The sequence below is a fragment of the Scomber japonicus genome, chromosome 22 (genome assembly GCF_027409825.1).
Source record: "Scomber japonicus isolate fScoJap1 chromosome 22, fScoJap1.pri, whole genome shotgun sequence".
Taxonomy (NCBI): Eukaryota; Metazoa; Chordata; class Actinopteri; order Scombriformes; family Scombridae; genus Scomber; species Scomber japonicus.
In genome coordinates this window covers 3,918,548-3,938,253 of record NC_070599.1, presented here as the reverse complement: position 1 = coordinate 3,938,253, position 19,706 = coordinate 3,918,548, and the positions used below count along the sequence as shown (strand labels likewise).

At 39.2% G+C, this 19,706-nt stretch overlaps 2 protein-coding genes across 6 annotated transcripts in view; both read left to right on the top strand.

The window, feature by feature from the left end:
* The window catches only part of eml3 (EMAP like 3), a 56,824-nt gene extending 44,878 nt beyond the window's left edge, over positions 1-11,946 (top strand). For both annotated transcript variants that reach the window (XM_053343854.1, XM_053343855.1), the window contains 12 exons: positions 604-738; positions 991-1,129; positions 2,106-2,257; positions 2,381-2,506; positions 4,563-4,694; positions 4,794-4,861; positions 5,977-6,065; positions 6,514-6,611; positions 8,176-8,263; positions 8,351-8,449; positions 8,538-8,668; positions 11,366-11,946. In XM_053343854.1, the coding sequence (XP_053199829.1) occupies positions 604-738; positions 991-1,129; positions 2,106-2,257; positions 2,381-2,506; positions 4,563-4,694; positions 4,794-4,861; positions 5,977-6,065; positions 6,514-6,611; positions 8,176-8,263; positions 8,351-8,449; positions 8,538-8,668; positions 11,366-11,575 (1,467 nt within the window). In that variant the 3' untranslated portion in view covers positions 11,576-11,946. The remainder of the gene's footprint in view (positions 1-603; positions 739-990; positions 1,130-2,105; positions 2,258-2,380; positions 2,507-4,562; positions 4,695-4,793; positions 4,862-5,976; positions 6,066-6,513; positions 6,612-8,175; positions 8,264-8,350; positions 8,450-8,537; positions 8,669-11,365) is intronic.
* A 1,814-nt stretch (positions 11,947-13,760) lies between these two features.
* The window catches only part of mta2 (metastasis associated 1 family, member 2), a 31,396-nt gene continuing 25,450 nt past the window's right edge, over positions 13,761-19,706 (top strand). For 3 of the 4 annotated variants that reach the window (XM_053343863.1, XM_053343862.1, XM_053343865.1), the window contains exon 1: positions 13,761-14,137. In XM_053343863.1, coding sequence (XP_053199838.1) covers positions 14,110-14,137 — 28 coding nt within the window. In that variant the 5' untranslated portion in view covers positions 13,761-14,109. The remainder of the gene's footprint in view (positions 14,138-19,706) is intronic. The other variant, XM_053343864.1, reaches the window with a different exon arrangement.

Genomic DNA, 19,706 nt, shown 5'->3' with positions numbered 1-19,706 from the left:
ATTGCAACAACTTATATTTTCTGGAACTTAGCATCCAGTGTGTGTGGCTCAGTGTGGGAAGGCCAACACTGACCCTCACTGTATAAATATACAAGTTCATCCAACAAGAACAAGATAATTATACCCCCCCCCCTCCCCTTTCTGCTGCAGTGGAACAGTCCATATGCCACTTTACAGAACGGCCATGAATGGAGCGTTTTGTGTAGAGATATGATGTCGCTGTACTTTCTCTATGTGCTGTATGTATATTCACTGCAGACCTGCCACTGTCACTGTCTGTACCTGGCTGCACAAAACACCTCAAGAAAAATACATCCATCATCAGGTTTCTGCAGAAAATATGAGATGCACAAATTTAATTTAAAGGGCCAGTTCTTGATTTTTTTTTTTGAACCAGTTAAATGCAGTGGAACAAACAACTCAGCGATAATTATTGTGACAGGCCTATGTGTGTGTTCAGCCCCCACGGTCCAAAAGAAATGGATTAATTCAGCTTTAAATTGACTATAATCTGTATTTTTTATCCGAACAGTGGGTCAAATGTAATGTCTCCATGTGACAAAGTCATGACTCACTCAGTAACCATGTATTGTTATGTTTCAGAGCACCAATGAGGCTGTTTTTGCTGTGGATTTCAACCCCAGCGACAGCACCAACATCATCACCTGTGGTAAATCCCACGTCTACTTCTGGACACTGAGTGCAGGACAGTTCATGAAGAAACAAGGCATCTTTGGAGTAAGACACCGTTGGATTTATCCTGTCCTGCAAAGCTTTCATTTCATATCACTTCCCCTTATTATCTGTGTGTGTACTACCAAATTACAATTCAGTTAGTCAGATTGAGGCCAAAAAGGGAAGTAAGGACCATGAACAACGAGAATGGATCCTAGAGAGTACAAATATGCAAATCCTGAATTGAAATATGTCATCAATATATTAAAGTATTTCTTTTTAAACCAGAACTAACTATTCTCTGTTTCTCTTCAGAAATACAAGAAGCCCAAGTTCATCCAGTGCTTTGTGTTCAGCCTGACTGGAGATGTTCTGACTGGAGACTCAGAGGGAAACATCCTGACGTGGGGAAAATCAGCAGCAGATATCAAAACTCTTGGTAAAGGAGCCAAAGGTCAGTATCACAATCCCAAACACACTCAGAACAACGAAAGGTGTGGTGAAGCTGCACCTTTTAAGACAAATGGGGGCTGAATAAGTGACAACCAGTTGGAAAGTGAGAGCTGAACTACTGATCTTGAGCCCAAAAAAAAGAATGAAATGATGCTCTAAATAAGACAATAAAAAGTAAGCAAATAAGAGGATGTGGACTAAAGTGGACCTAAGTGGACAAAAAATTCTCTCTAAAAATGGAAATTCCAACATCAGTATTTCCATAATAACTGGAAAACCCCAGCTGATGATGAAGGTCATGTGTTATTATTCAAAATTCCACAACAGCTAGTAATGATTTGAGGAAGTTTTTTGTCAACATGAACATTTCTTTGTTATTTATTTTAATGTTTTAATTATTATTATTATAATTATTGTTCCAATGGCTGCTCACCTGTCTGTTGATCTCACCACCAGAAGGGAGCCAATAATCAGTTAAAGGGCAATAACTTTGGAAACTTAAAACATACCATATGAAATAATAAAAATAATAATTGGGAAGCTGTTTGCAGTCTTGTAAAGGAAAAGTAGACATAATTTATTTATTTGGCAGAGACTGTACACATGAATTCAGTTTTAAGTTCACACTAAAGCTAGTTTACAAGCTAATGTTAAAAAAAAACCAAACATATTCTACTCGGAATAAAAATTGTATTTGTTACAAATGACAAATCTGACAAAAAAAAAAAAATCCAAAAGTTCCAAAAATTACACAAAAAATAAAATAATAAAAAATGTTTAATTAGGTCTAATTACAATGATTTGGAAAATCTGCATTTATATGTCAGCTATGTTATTTTATTTTTTTAGGGTTTTTTTTAATGTTTTTGTTTCAAATTTAAACTTTTCGTTATATCATTGAATAAAATGTCGGCCTTCATTAGCTTCCGTACACACTGATAAACCCACTGAATCAGCCTTTTTTTATTTTCCTGCAGAGACCTTCCAGATCATGCGTCAGACCCGAGCCCATGAAGGCAGTGTGTTCACCCTGTGCAACCTGCAGGGCGGCGCTCTGCTCAGCGGAGGAGGGAAAGACCGCAAGATCATCCGCTGGAGCGCCGACCTGGCACCTGAGAGAGAGTGTGAGGTGAACCCAAAGCGTGTGTGTGTGTGTGTGTGTGTGTGTGCGTGCATGCGTGTGTGTATAGGTAGAAAGACACACATTCAAATTAGAAGTCAAATCTTGTTTTGATGTGATGCATTCATCCAGATTCCAGAGAAGTTCGGGGCGGTCCGTACCATCGCAGATGTGGATGGTGAGGAACTGTTAGTGGGAACAACCAGGAATGCCATCCTCAGAGGAACCTTCTCTGACGGATTTGTGGCCATAGTGCAGGTATGAACATAATGAAGGGTGTCAAGTTAAATTGAATGCTTAATACAAACTTTATGATTGGATATTTTTACACTGAAGCTGCCAAACTCTATTGTAAGCACTGTATTAAATGGACACTTCAACTACGCCCCGACTGATACAGGATTGTAGCCTATATCGATATTAGGGAGCAAAAAAATTCTGATATTGATATATCAGCCGATAGTGTTATATGTACACAATATATAGACAAGCACACATAGCTTAGCTTTATGATTCCTTAAATCTGGTTATAACATACATGTGACAAAGATAGGCCATATGTTGTAGTTTAAGGATAAACAATAATAATTAAAGCTGCAAGCAGTGGTGAATGGGCCCTCGCCCCCCCATGCATGTCTGTTTACAGATACAATAGGGCTTTGCGCTGGTCAGCACTTGGGCCCTAATAATTTAATCATTATATATAGCTATGAATTAGAAAAAACATATATATTAAACTTGAATTAAGAAAAATCAAGTATACATAAAAAGCTGTTTTATATGAGCACATGTTAGATATATTATATTCGCCAATACCAGTATATCTGTAATAAGTCAATATCAGCCACTTCAACAGTTTGGGAAATACACCAGAAGTTAGATGAGATGATTTTTCTTCTTTATTTTCTTTGTATATTCATTTCAGAGATAAGTCATGTGTTCTGCCAGCTTAGTATAAGCATTAGCAAACTGTTTGCTTTGCTTAGATAGAATAGAATAGAATAGAATAGAATAGATGTCATTGTATATTGTACAATGAAATTGAAATGCAACCCCTTATTAGTGCAAATACAATATAAACAAGTATCTCCTCAATTTCCTGACATTCAGCAAATGTGTATTTTCCAAAATGCTTGAATATATTTTTCAGCATATTAACTCTTTATTCTATAAGCTGAAGTTGAATATGTTTGGTGATGGGCACTACTAAAGCAAAATACCAACTGGAAATGATGAGAGAGTGCTACATTTGACCTCTTCTTGAGGCTCTCTGTACATTGTAGTTTCTGTTGTTCTTACAGTATGTGCTGCAAATTAACATAAACTACCACAGTGAGAATAAGTGCAGGCAGTATGCAGGATGATTTGGATTACAGGGACCAACAATGAATTTTCTCCAATGCCCCCCTAACAACTGAATCCTTCCCTCACTAGCTTGTGTCCACATTTATTCAGACAGTTTAGATCCCTGCAGATTGTAGTCAACAGCTGGCAACAGGAAGTATTTTGTGCATGTGGTCTCCTGCCACCGCTTGTGATGGAATTTTGCTTTCCTGCCCACATTTTGATTTTATCAGTGGGAAACTGAAACCACTTTGAGCAAGAAAACAAGACGTCTGAAGGCCTGCATGCAGCCTCTAGAGACTGCACTGATCATTACATGGCACAGATGGAATGAACAGTCACATTATTTAGTAATTACATGGGCAGTACCAGCAGTCAGGATAGAAGTGCAATGTTTTTTTCTGAGGGTGGCGCCAGAGGTAACCAATGAGGTCATTCATTTATTTAGTGGAGTATGAACATGCTGTTACATTATGAGATGTCTTAGTTGCAATATTGACATTTTAACCTGAGGGTGGAACAATTAGAAAGGATGGTGGTGTTAGAAAAAGGAACAGTCATCCAAAATCATCATGATACTTTCATACTATGAATATCAGCTCAGCAAATATCATTGAAATTCATTTTTTTATTTTTCTGCAGGAAAACCTGATACACAACATATATACTGATTATTATTTATCTTTAACATGGAGAGTTGGCAGATCATTCATAACAAACACCCAGACTGCAGCACAAACATACACCTGTGTTTGTGACTTTAATGAGCCATTACCAAAACACCCTCATTTCCTCTTTTTTAGCATTTACACCTGTTGAGTGTGTACTTGTAAGCACATGAAAGAAGCATTCATTCATTTAGTTTCGCTGTGTGTGTGTGTGTGTGTGTGTGTGTGTGTGTGTGTGTGTGTGTGTGTGTGTGCGTGTGTGTGTGTGTGTGTGTGTGTGTGTGTGTGTGTGTGTGTGTCAGGGTCATTTAGATGAGATGTGGGGGCTGGCTACACACCCCTCTGTGAACACCTTCCTCACCTGTGGTCACGACAGGCAGGTGTGTTTGTGGAACACAGAGGAACACAAGCTGGACTGGTGCATCACTATGGAGGTAGGACACACTGATCCTGGATCTCTTTATGCACTGAATGTAATCCCACACACACACACACATACATGTTAACTAGTCCTGTGTGTGTATATTTGGCAGGAATATGGGCTGTGTGCTGATTTCTGCCCTGTTGGATCAGTGGTTTCAGTCGGCCTCAGCACAGGAAGGTAAAACAACACGCAAGTTCTATACATATACACAGTTCTGTGTTACACATTAAAGAGGTGTTAAGTAGTATATGAGCTAGGGGTTAAATCACATTTTACAGTGAAAACATACCAAAAATGTTTATAATAACATTATTTTAAATGAATATCCCTATATTCTGGGACATCCACTTATTTTTGGTGTGTTCACTCTCATGTCTGTGTGTTATGACTGGAGCTGGAGTCAGGATGTGGTTAGCCAAGTTTAGCATTAGCATTAGCATTAAAAGCAGTTCCAGTGTGTAACATATTTCATTACATTTCTGTTAATGCACAGATTTAAAAAAAAAAAAAAAAAAAGTGTTATAATATATAATAATATTATATAATATTAATATAATAAAGTTAGGGCTGTCAAACGATTATTTTTTAAAATCGCGATTAATCGCAGAATTTCCGTAGTTGATGGCGATTAATCGCGTTTTGAATTGCATGTTTAACCCTTAAACAGGCAGCGTGCACCAGGAGATACAGACTCTTTAACATCCTGTTGAAGCTTGTTGTAGGTCTATACTTTGATAGAATTTATGAAAATCAGTTTAGAAACTAATATGTGTGATATTAATGCTGACAGCCCCAAATAAAGTATTACATTAACAGGAGGTTATTACATTACATTGGGCTAACCTTATTTTTGCAGAACCTAATAATGTAATAATTTCCAAAAAATTGTAATAACATTATTACATTTTTTGATTGAGTTATGTGGGGTTTTGTTTATTACATTATTGGGAAATTCTTACATTATCTGGTTCTACATGATTTTATTATTTAATTTAACACAGACAAAAAAAGCTAAAAGCTCAGTATAGCTATGAGTGATCATTCATCACTGCTATATGAGCGACACATTTGCTATCAGACAAAGTTATTTGACCAATTGTTATTATCAATTATTAATAGTAGCAGCTTTAACACACAACTACAAGGTTGAAAACAAATCGGCATATCTCCCAAAATGTTGAACTGTAGTGCAGTAAATACAGTACATGTGTAGACTGCACACTGCATCGATGTGACACATGTAACTAATCATGTGCAATCATAACTGCTACATGTCTCTGTCCTGTCTACAGGTGGGTGGTCCTCGACCTGCTGACCAGAGAGGTGGTGTCAGAGTTCACTGATGGGAACGAGCAGCTGTCTGTGATGAGATACTCACCAGGTCAGAGCTCACTGTCTGCACTCTGTCCTCACATGACTTTTACAGTGAAGTCACAGAGATCAGGTTGTGTCAGTAACAACATTTTCTATATGGAATCTGGTTGCTATGAGTTTCCTCACACTTGAGATAGTTTTAGACAAATTATTCAAAATTAAAATCTCATCAATCTTCATCAACAAGTAGAATCCAACATTCTCTGTGTTCTACTATTATTCAGAAATCAGAGTTGGTCTTCAGCTCTCCAGTAGACCAAAAAGCTAGCCATAGAGTATTTTCTGTTTTTTAGAGAGGGATTGTGAAGTATTTCTTTCTTTTCAATAATAGACAGTAGACACGCGACAGGAAATGAGCAGAGAGGACATCTAACAAATGTCCAAAAAAATGTCCCCTAAGAGAAAGCTGTGATGGAAATCCCCTTTATTTTGTGAATCGCCTCTTGTGTTTTCAGACGGCAGCGTTTTAGCCGTTGGATCTCATGACAACTTCATCTACATCTACAATGTGACAGAGAGCGGCCGGCGTTACACTCGCTTCGGGAAATGTAATGTGAGTTGAATCTAAAAGGACCGTTTGTTGCTTTGACTTTAAATGGAGTTTATTTCTCTGTGTGTTCAGCCATGGTGGATGTCACCCAGCTCTTCTATGTAAACAAAGCATACGTGTGAAAGTTACCACTTCCTATGTGCTACTTCCTATGTAGTACAGAAATACTCACTAGAGCAACAAATGTAAATCCTGTGAATCTTTAAAAAGACAACAACTGTTTAGTCATTAGACATCATTAGCCAACTGGTACAGGAAGAAAGAGAAATGTTTAGAGAGAGGACTATCATGTAGTTATGTGGCATTCATCTTAACCCTTACATACTGTTTGGGGCATTTAGGACATTTAACAGCTGTAAAAACACCCCAAATGTCTTTTATTTTGAAATTTGTAGACTTTTCCTAAAGTGGCCCTTTCCTAAGTGAAGACTGATGGCTCTAATGGTTCTACAATAAAGCCCACACTTCCATAAAGTTCTGCTCATTTTACCTTTACATTAAATACATTTACATCATTATTACTATGTTATATTTTCATGTCTTAGGTAAAACAGGACATGATATTGTGTGATAGGAGCTGTTTGATGGTGTAAAAGCTAAAAATACACTCTCTCTGCTCTCTGAAACACGAATCAAGGTTTAATCACATTTATTGATCAGTCAGATCAACTATTGATGCTTTCTAAACACATCTGTGCTTCAACATTTGGTATAAACACTTTTTATGAAGATTTCTGAGACCGGGTCAAAATATTAAATCTATTTATATGTAATGTATTATTGTTTTTTTTATGTATTCTGACTTGTAGAAAGGCCCTCTGTAGTGATAGGAATTGATAAGATTTTATTGATATCAATGCCATTATCGATTCTGATTACCGATCCAATTCTTTATCAATTCCCTATTCCCCTTATAATTTTTTTATGTGGAACAAAAGTTGACCTACACAGGTTTTCAGTGACAACGCAACTGTTCTATTATGATATACTGATTCCCATGGTTTAGACAATTTGGAACCGATTCTAAACTGGAACCGGTTCTGAATTCTTATCCCTAGCCCTGCGTCAAGATCAAGTTAATATTTTACTTTGCAGACATAGTACATTATTTTAAAGGAGCAGCATGTAGGATTTAGCCTAGCGGTGAGATTGCAGATTGTAACCAACTGAACACCCCTCGACTGCCCCTCCTCTTCCAAGTGTGTAGGGGAACCTAGGGTGGCAGCGAAACTTGAGAAAAACGTGAAAGGTCCTCTCTAGAATCAGAGTTTGGTTTGTCCATTTTGGGCTACCGTAGAAACATGGCGGACTCTGTGAAGGAGGACCCACTCCTTATGTAGATATAAAGGGCTCATTCTATGGTCAGGTGATTATACACTAATTAAAATTAATATACATATGAATATTATATTCCATTTCAGCCAAGTCTGTTTCTTTAGATGCCACTAAATAACACACTGCACCTTTAAATGAATTAGCTTTATGTTGTTTTTTTCTGTGAATGTGTATAAAATATTTGATTAAAGCTGTTTAAAGTGACATTAAATGTGTCCATGTGTCCACTCAGGGTCACTCCAGCTTCATCACCCACCTGGACTGGTCCAAAGACGGGAAGTACATCATGTCTAATTCAGGAGACTATGAGATCCTCTACTGTGAGTGAATATATTTCTGTGTATTTATATCCTGCAGTTGTCCTCATCTGTGTGTGCTAACTGGTGTGATTGGATGGTTTCTGACAGGGGACATTGCTGCAGGTTGTAAACTATTGAGGAATCGCTTTGAGAGCAAAGACAGAGAATGGGCTTCCTACACCTGTGTGCTGGGCTTCCACGTCATGGGTGAGACACGCAATGTTAAATATCCCAAACATTTAGTGACAGAGAATGAAAGTGAGGATGATAACGGGTGTCGCTGCGTTCCTCCCAGGCGTGTGGTTGGAGGGATCCGACGGCACCGATATCAATGCGCTGTGTCGCTCTCACGGCGAGACGATGGTGGCGGTGGCTGACGACTTCTGTAAAGTCCACCTGTTCCAGTACCCCTGTCCTAAACCAAAGGTAACACTCATCACAGCCTCACATGCACAAACAACTGATCTTTAACTGCCTCTGGACAATACAATGGAAAAAAAGTGGTGTTTTTGGTTGACACTTTTTCCATTCTTTATGTGATTCCTGTAGATTGTAAATGGCAACCTTTAATTTCTCTAATGATTTATTAATAATAATAATAATAATAATAATAATAATAATAATGATAATTAAAGCTGAAAGCAGCTGTGAACGGGCCCTCGCCCCCCCCATGCATGTCGGTTTACAGATACAATAGGGCTTCGTGCTGGTCAGCGCTCGGGCCCTATTAATAATAATACATTTTATTTAAGGTGCCTTTCAGGGCACTAAGGGTCACCTTACAATAAAACAAAAACAAAAAAACAACGATTAGAAGAATGAAAAGCAACAATATAAATGCAATAAAATCATAAATCTGCAGTAGTGGATGACAAATTATAGTGAGTAGGCAAGTTTGAAAAGGTGGGTAACAATTTCAATAATTTCATTTTCATTGCATAAAGCCCAGTAGATCATCAGTGACAGACCGTTTGTACACTTCTTCATGTGCCTCCAGCTCACATTTACCAGCAGAAGAGTTAAGGTAGAATGAACAGTACCTCCAGCAAAAGGAAGTGATTTATAGTTATAGTGATGTAGCTGAGTATGGATTTATTTCCAACATTTATGATTTATGACCGTTCTTAAAGTAAATTCACTCCTGAATATGTAAATATGTCTCATTTCAAACGTCCATCCTCAGTGTTTGTGCACTGGAGGCTTCAAGTTTCCACATCACACTTTTGTAAGTTGCATATTGTGCCAGTGTTGGCTCCAAACTAGTTGTGATGTCACAAATCACACCCATCTTAAACTGAGAGCTAAGGTGAGCTCAGAGAAACTCTATTCATTTAGCAGATGAATGTGAAAACAAAGTGTGCATTACATCATTCTGCAGAGAGAAGCTCAAACCTCACAGTGATGTAAAAGAAAGCAAAACACACATATTTGAGTGGAGAGGGAGTAATCTATCAGTCAATAATGGGCTCTTGGTGAGATAATATTCTTTTTTAAATTTAGTTAACTTATCACATGGTTACACAATTTGACCAAAATGTGCACTTCTTCTCAGTGTCCCTGGAGCTGGAATCAGTTGGACATACTGTTCATTAAGCATGAACACCCACTAATCTGCTTTTTATTATAACATATTATTGCCTCACATTTTGGCTCATAATCATCATGTTTTCTTCAGCAGTCCAGTGAGTGCTGTCTGTACACCGATGGATATGCTAGTCACCAAATCAGCATCAGTTTACCCTCCTTTGAGATTCAGACACTCCAGTCTTCACCACATTCACTGCTAATGTTGTGCTGACTGTTACTTTTACCTCATGATGGAATTCTGCAGCTTGGTGCTTTGTGTAACTTGACAGCAGTTAGTAAAAAGACTGTCTGAAGTTAGGGACTGTCTAAATGTATTTTATTTGAGTGTGTTTCTCTTTATCTAAAAATCCAAAAACGCTTAAAACCTCCTTTACATAATTGGCACTTCCTACCAGTGTTAGGTTCACAGCAGCACATCAACTCCAGACAAATGTGTTGAACATAATCAGGCTGTATGGTGCTTTAATTATGTTCCCCACATGAACTGTGTTTATATGCTTTAATTCACTCTGTCACATAGAACAGCACTTGACTACCAACTGTATTTGTATAGCAGCTTTCATGCAGGTTCCAGTTGAACACATGACTGACAGTCTGATAGAAAATATAAACAGTAAAACAATGTAAGACTAATGTACACAAGAAATAAACATGTAAAAAGGAAGAGATAGAAAAGATTTAAATTGATAAAAGACAATAATAGAAAATAGATAGAATAGAGACCAAAATATGTTACATCATAGATGCAATAAAATAAATGATTACATAAAATGAATGATAACCATAAAACACTCTAATCAGAAGTTTTATATTAACCCTTACATACTGTTTGGGTTCTATTGGACTCCTTTTGACATTTGATTGCAAATGTCTTTTATTCTGAAATTTGATGACGTGGCCAGAAATGCACAAAACGAATATATTTGAAAATGTTATACTCTTTGTATAGGTGCTACACATTTTTGTCCATTGAGACTGTTCTGGGTCAGATGTGAGTCTGTATCTATTGACAGGGGTTAGGGTTAGTGACTATTGATGCTTTCTAAACACATCTGTGGTTCAAAATTTGGTATAGACACTTTTTATGAGGGGAATCTCATTTTTTTCTACACCTTCACAGTATGTTCCGGGTCCATTTTGACCCGGAACATACTGTGAGGGTGTAGAATATGAACAGTATATAAGGGTTAAAGCACTTTGAGCAGCTCTTCGATCCTCAGAATGCTCCAACAGCGTGAAACATAAATCTAAAAACTGCTTCACCAAAAGGTTTCTGCAAGACAAAGAGGTGCTTTAAGCTACGTTCCAGTTTCCTTCATGGTTGTGTTGTAATGTGATTACCTGCTAATACACCTATAAATCCAGCTCTACATGAGCACGCCTGCACATGTCACCTTCTATTGTTCTTTTTCACCTAGACAAATGAAGGGGTGTGGTTTTTCCTCCAGAGCAGATGCAGCTACAACTTTCACAATCATTTCATCATCAGCGTATTCATCCACACTCTTCCTTCTTTTCTTTTCCTTTTCCCACCAGGCACCAAGCCACAGGTATGAAGGCCACGGCAGCCATGTCACCAACGTCTGCTTCACCCACAGCGACTCGCACCTGCTCTCCATCGGCGGCAAGGACACCTGCATCCTTCAGTGGAAGGTGATGGGAGGAGGGGGGGGCAGCAGCAGCAGGGAGGGACCGGCCTCAGTGTCATCCACCTCCACCAGCTCTCCAGAACCTGCCACCAGCTAGGAAGGAGGTGACAGAGAGAGAAGTGTTTACACACAGCCAGAGAGGCGTGTAAGACGGTGGACGGCAGCCTGTTATTGGCTCTTGGGGGCCACTGCCGCCTCCGTTTCATACAGAACATGTAGAAGAATGTTCATATTAAATGTACACTCGTGCACACGCATAATCATGTTTAATCCTCGTGAACTGGACGGTGTGATATCCTCACCATAGCACAGACAGATGTTGAACATGTGGAGAAGATCATAGGAAGTCATATGTTTGCTGGTACAGAACATGACCTGACTGCTATGGTGACAGAGACTTTAAGTTTTACAGTGAATGTTCTGTGTTTCACTTTCACTTTTCGTCCATCTCATTCTGCATTGTGGCGCGCACCATCATAAGTGCCTTATTATGACATCATGTTTTTTTATATATTTTTTAATATGTTTAAACAGTGTTTGGTTGACAATCTCAGCTAACATCAGAGCTGTTTTTATCTGCTTGCGTTAGACAGACTGTGATAATCCTGTTCAAATGTCAAATCAACTCTTAAGATTTACTGACTAATTCATATCTCATTGTAGTAGATCAGTACACTTGAAAATTATTACTTTAGTTCAGTTTTATAAATATTTAAAAGAATGTTGGGAATACTGTGATGTTGCATCTGTCGAGCTCCTAATAAATAACTGAAGACTGGAAAACTGTATTGTGTATCATTCGCCACTAGTGGGCAGTGCTGCTCCAGAAATCATGAGGTTACACTGTAAGTCCAAACTAGAGACTTCCTCACAGTGATCCTATTTTTATAAGTTAAAGTAATGTGATAAAAACACACATATTATCAACAATATATATAAATGATCAACAGTCAAGTGTATACATTGTATATTAGTATTATATATTTTGGATTTTAAGAAATGTGTAAGCATATAATCATTTGGCTGGTCAAGATGGGGTTACATTTAACAGCTTGATATAGTGTAGTAAAAAGTACATTTCTGCATACAATGTAGAAGAACTACTCAAAATTACAAAAAAAAAACCATACAAATATTAAAAACTACAATAATTGAGTAAATGTACTTCCTTACTTTTCTACACTTCTCTTCGAGTCACACTGAATTGAACAAATTATTTCATTCTTTCTTTAGACAGTAACAAACACAAAATATTCTATATTTGTGTCCTACTATCTGCTAATATTGACTATGTAGCTCATCATTTTGACTTAAATGGTATTATGGTCTATCATTTATTCACCATAAACCCTTTTAATTGTCATTTCTACCATTTGTGTTTTCCTTGTGGAGTTGGGCTTCCATGACACTTTGCTTATTAGTTTGCTTATGTTTTTCATACTTATTTATTATTCTTTATTCTTATTGATGCTCTTCTATTTTACTGTCTATGCTGCTGTAATACTGCAAATATTCCCCATTGTGGGACTAATAAAGGAATATCTTATCTTATCTCTTAACAAAAATGACACTTTGCTTATACAGGTCACACCTCATAGATACAGCCTGTCACTAAAGGTTACAGGTGGACATTATTTTATTTAAAGTAGGTCACAATCAGTCATAGTTTTACTCATTCAGTTTCATAATTGCCTCACAGTGAGTGCTGGTGGATAACAGTAGTAGTAACTCTACTCTCACAGCATGTAGCTCAGTCAATGTGGGACTGATTACATAACATTATTACTTATAGCCTGCCACATGTCTTATAATAATACAGATTCTAATGGAGTTTACCTGATGGTGCTGACAGGAGCTGACACAGTGTGTGTGTGTGTGTGTGTGTGTGTGTGCGTGCGCGCGCGCATGTGTGCATGCATTCCCAATTCCCTGCCTTGTCTTAATTTGGCAATAACTCTTTTTTTTTACTTTCTGTGCTATATGTTAGGAGTGTTTTCATGTAAACCTTATTTCATATTTTGCCAATGACCCACTAAACTTTTTAGCTGTTTATTAAACACATTCATAAACGTATCCACCTCCAGCCATTTGCCTGCGTGTCTATATTTTCAATTACAAAATGAGTTGTTTATTAAACCTGTGTCAAGAAAAAAAAGTTAATTGTGAGATACCGGAGATTGCCGACAACTTCCGAAGATGACGATTCGCGCACGAACGAAGGGGGCCAGTGAGTGTGTGTTTTCTGTGTGCTGAGTGTGTGTGTGTGTTGAACTGAGCGGAGGTGAAGAAGAGGAGGATGAAGCTGGGAGCGGAGGATGGGAGGAAGAGTGGAGTAAGAGACAGGCTAGCTGTGTGTGTGTGAATGAGTGAGTGAGTGAGGAAGAGGAGAGGAAGGTCGTCGGAGGGACCGAAAACAAAGACTTGTATTTTTTGGATATAACCTCCGGAACATTACTAACGGAAACTTTCAACTTTTTACCCGCCACAGCTCGGCTTGTTGTGCCCGGAGCCGGCTTTGTTTCACGGCGGGGGTGTCTACGATAAATGAAGGAATAAAATAGATCCCCATCGACCTTTTTCTACCCAAGCGGGGAATACCCGGGGACTGATTTTGATAAAGGTTACGAGAGAATGGCGGCCAACATGTACCGAGTGGGAGGTAAGGAATGTTTTACATTTTTAAGACCCCCCCCCTCCAACAACGTGATTGTTCGTTTCGGCAGCAAGGTGGCTAACTAGCCGCTAGCTGTCTGTTCAGTTAGCCGCTAACCGACGCTAGCTGTTTCCTCGCGTCCGTACGTGCGTCAAATCTATTAAAACATCCAACAATGTAATAGAAATGTAAATAACTCCAACATTACTGCTCAGTTTCTACTTAGTTGTAATTAACCAGAACCACTCATGCACTCGACATAGATAACGTTATGATACACCAAGCAGCGTGTATTTTTTATTTTCTTTTAGAAAATATCAACTTTTAAAACAGAATAGTGTGATATCCCGAGTAGTTTCCTCCACCAGAATACGCCGTCGGCGGGAGGCTGCCGTGCACTGTGAACCACTTCTGAAAGTTGGCATTTAATGTAAAATAAACGAAGCTTGTTGGCTACTATAGTTTGCTGGTTTGTAAGTAAACGGTGCAATCGTATATTGATTCATTTTCTGACGTGAAGTCGGTACATATGGTAACGTCCTGGAGGTGAACACAATGCCAGACAGCATGAAGCTAGCTGCCGTTGAGAGACCAGCATCCGACGGAAGCTAACGCTAGCTTAAACTGGCCGGTGTTTCGGTGTAACTAGTGACCGTGTTAACTGGTGACTTTCAGTCCAATGCGTCCGTGGTTGTCGTGGCGACAGCAGCTGTTGAAAAGCCTAAAAGCATCAAATGATCTTTAAAGTGGGTTTTCCATAGCGCGTGTGTGGTGCTTCTTGCCCTACAGTATAAAAATGAAACGGTGTCGCCAACAAGAAGCATTCAAATTTCTTCAAGTTACTTTTAATGTGGGGAAGAATATGGCTTAGCAGAGCTACTGTACAGGTTATTCAGTTGAATATGGGTCACTTTCAGATTCAGGATAGCTGTAAAAATCCAACGAGTGTCTACTGCTCGTGTACATAAAAGGCTACGGTTTGTTTCCCACATTATAAGAAACGTTGCGAGAGATTAATGCGTTTTGTCTGAGCACAAGTGGAACTTACGTAATTTCTTAGCGTAGACGTTAAACACAGAAGAGCGTGTTTAAAAATGATTTAAGTCAAATTGAAGACTTCTTGGAGGACACCCACATGTCCTGATAGTGTTTTCAGCAGCTACCGTCACTACCAGCAACCATTCGGCGGAAAGTCAGCAGTTAACACGGTCACTTGTTAAACCGAAACACCAGCTAGCTTAGTCGGCGGGGTGGCTTAATTTCATTATCGCCTCCGCCATATCACTTCATATGCGGTTAGCGTTAGCCGTGCCAGCTAACTTTGAGTGCTAAGTTTTGCGAGCTTAGCCTTTCGTTGGTGTTCTTGTAATACAAACGTTTAGCTAAGTGTTGAGTTTACTAACAGCTTTCCATATAGTGTTAGCACTGTGTTACTACCAGACTCGTTAGTTAACTTAGTGTTAATTCCAGAAAAGGCTGAAGTAACAGCAACTTTCTATGAGTGCAACAATTTCAGTAGCAGTGAGACTTTCCTGCACAATGTACCGCTTACTTTGTCCCCGCACAGTTGAATTACATGAAGTTTTGCAGCACTCTGTGAAATACCAGGTGTTTATATGATACAGTAAACTGTATCATTAATACTTTTCGTCTCGTCTGCTCACACCGGGTTTGTAAAAGTCACCATTATTGTGGAGAGGGGCAGAACACCGGTAGAGACGGCTAGTTGTCAGCTAGCTTGCCTCCACTGTGTTTCTGTCAGTTCCATCAATCCTGAGAGCTGCACAGAAAAGTGTAGTCGTACTTCACTGTGTCTGTTGACATGTCACCTCGCTTTTTAAGCGTTTATGGTCAAGCTTTTGTTATCTCCGAGCATCAGTAATGATTTTAGGACTTGGTGTACCTTTCTTTGAGTGTGTCGTTGGGGCAGCAGAGATGGCTGAAATGACAGTAAGACAGTGTGACAGGCTTACCGCTGTGTAAGGTCACATAAGAGCCTGCTGGCTATTTAGGTCATGGTGATTAAACACTACTCTGCAAAAATATGCTTAGATCATTCCTGTGTTGTGTCAGTAATTTCGAATTGAATTATAGCATGCTAAAAAAATGTAAATGTGCTTGTTTTATGGGTTTGCTTTTGCATTGGGCGTCATGTTTTATGTTCCTCTTATATGCACAGCAGACGTGGCTTTGGTAGTGACTCCATATCCCATCATCGCTCTCACATCATTTGGTGATAGGTGTCTGTGGATGATCCAGCAGGTAGTGTCCATCAGTGTGGCTCCTCAGCACTTCAAGGTGGAGTTATATCTGTGAAGATGCTTGATATTTGTGCAGGGGTGCAGAGAAGTGGTGTCTGAGCAGCTGTAGGTGTAGCAGAGGAGCTAATGCACAGACCTCATGTTGTTCTTAATTTCCTAATAATAATCCATTAATAATATCCTAGTTAGTGCATAACAAAGAAGTTTGTATTTATGGGGAGTGATCCTTGCTCACCAGTTTACATGCAGGTGCTCAGTGAAGTATTAACAAACAATAGCTTCCTTTTTGTAATAGCTGCACTATTCTGCAGTAGTGCAACATCAATGTGCTAAAAATGTAGCTATTGAATAAATGTTCCTTGATTTTTGCTATTTTATAGTAACTTTATCGACAATAGACAGTGTACAATTGGTGCACTTTGACTTACCCCAACCTGTTGCGAACTAACTCACAAAATGTTGTAGTCAGTGCAAAACATGTGCATATAATTTAACATATGAGGATTATATACCAGCCATTCTTGATTACTTGTTTTTCTGTTGATAATCATTTTAATTTTTAAGTTTTAAAGTGGGGTTTTTTTGTATTTAGCACCAAAAAACCTCCATGAAACCTTAAAAAAGAGGATTTGAGGAAATTAAAGACCTTTTACAAAATAAACAGTTCCTCTAGTTGTGTGTATGTGCTTTCCTGTTCAGAGCTGCATAGTTAATACCGAAGCTTTGTGACAACTGACTGACAGATTATAGCATCATTTGAGCATGTAGCAGTCACTTCCTCTCCTGCTGTGAAACATCTGCATCGCGTTGATATTTTTAAATCAGAGTTCCAAAAACAGGCATCACTTAGCTTCCTGTACATTATGGTGTGGTAAATGTGACCCAGCTGTCTTGTGTACACATGGAGTAACATGTAAATATGCGGGGCAGATATGTGTGCAGATGGACAGATAAGGCCATGTGACGGGAAGGTGATTTCTCTGTTTCAATCAACAGGCGTCCAGGAGAGAACTTTACACTTTTTTAGAATATACAAGAAAACACGCTGGGTCATGTGTGTGCAGTGTAGTTTTAGTGTCATGCTAAGCCTAGCTGGTGTCAGTAAGATTATGTAATTACTCCCAAATTGATTTAGAAGTAGCCCACACAGTAACCAGGCTGTTTGGTTGTATAATGCAGCGGCTATAGTCAAATAAATGCAACATCTCTCTAATGCTCCACATCAATCCATCAGAATGAGTTGATATTTACAGAGCGTGTGTGTGTTGTGTTGTGTTGTGTGTGCGTGTGTGCGCGTGTGTGCGCGCGTGTGTGTGTGTACTCTCTGGCTGCAGCTGGCCCGGTGCACGCAGCTCTCAGCTAGAGCGAGTGTCTACATTACCAGTCCTCCAGAAGCACACAGTGTTCAGCCCCTGCATGTAAGATCATTATCTTCCCCAGAGATTAGTCAAAAGGGCTTCCTCCTCTTCATTCACCCTCAAGCAGCCGGCACACTGCGCCACTCCAGCCGCATACGTCCACAACAAACACTCACACGCTCTCTCTCTCTATCTCTCTCTCTCTCCTCACGTCTTTTTCCAGACCCAGCGATGCTAAACACATACATATACATTAACACACATTAACATAAAACCAGCTGATCCTTTTTTTCAAAGGCAGCATGATTACACTGAGCAGGAGTGTCAGGTGAAGCTGAGCTGTGTGTGTGTGTGTGTGTGTGTGTGTGTGTGTTGTCTTCAGAAGGTTGAACCCTCCGAAGTCCAGTGTGTCCTGGATCATCGATCTGTCAGCCCCTCCTCCTCCTCCTCTTCCTCCTCCTCATCCTCCTCCAGGATCATGCTGTAATTTGTCCCAGTGGGGAAGAAGAAGAAGATTGACAGCTTGAATGTTAACAAAATAAGTCCCTCCTTCCAGCATGTCTCTGTCTGTGCAGCTAGAATCAGTCATGTCAGACACAGAAGAGAAGAGAAGAGTGCAAATCCCCCTTTTTTTGGTGCTTCAGCCAGTGCTGTGATGTAATGTGCTGATGTTGACTGTGAACAAGGAGGTGATGCCTCTCTGCTGCTTGCTCGGCCTCTCTCCATCAGTGTGATAAGTAGAGCAAGAAATCCTCTCTCTCTCTCCCCCTGTCTGAGTTCTTCCTTCCCTCCATCTCTGCTTGCGGTGATGCATCAGAAACCCACTGATATCCTCCCGAGGCTCTGTGTCCCCCCCCCCTCGCTTGTGGGAGGACCAGATGGAGCTTGACGTGAAGCCACAGCGCTGTGCATGAGCTGCACCAAAGAACTACAAGGAAGCAGTGTGCGTGACAATTGATAAATGACCCACAGGTTTGATCAATAAGGAATAAAAAAGGATGAGAGAAATGAAATATTAGAATCTCTCTCAACACATCAAGTAGAAGCTGCTGTTGGCTTTTTACTAAGAGAAGCACAGTAACAATATTCCAGCTTCATGTTCAGACCATCACTTTAAAATCAGTGTTTTGTTCAGTTGGTAATGACTGGTTGATGTATGTGTGCAGGAGAAGACAGTTAGCAGCAGATCAGGACTAGAGTGAATGTAGAAGCAAGCACAGAGCCACAGCTGCCAAATATGTAAATATCCAAAAGAAGATGAATTCACGTTGTGGGTTTATTATCAGCTTTTCAAAAAAAATATCGCCATAGTTAACTTTCACTTGTCATTATGTGTTTTATCATAGAGTCTGTTCATTTGAATTAGCCCACACATTGTCACTTTTAATTATTGTTAGAGTTTATATTATATTAGAGGTGCACAAAGCACAGTTTTCAGCTTGTTGATTGTATGTTTTGTATGACACGCCTCCACATGCACAGGCTGATACCTTTCTTCAGCTTTTCTTAGGTGATTGTTGTGCAGCAGCAGAACAGTTACACCAATGCTCTCCAGGTATCTCTTCATTCTAAGATACCTGATTGTAATTATTAACTCCTTATCAAACAGCTGAAGCTTGTCAAAGGGCTTGATAACAAGTTAATTATTAGAATCAGGCGTTAGAGGTGGAGGTACCTAAAACATGCAGGACAGATATCTTCTAGTTCATCTTCAAAGAATGCAACATCTGTGCACATCTTTAATTTAATAACTAAAAATGATGTTTATGAGACATACACATTCATGTTTTTCAGTCTGTGTAACTCATATCTGATGGAACATTACACTTTTATGTTAATCACTACAGCAGTTGGCATATGTCAGCATATTTTTAGGCTTCCAATCTATTTTTCTCCATTGATTTTAGAGGAGCTCACCCTGAACACTAGTAGATTCAGAGGCACCCCCTCCCCCAC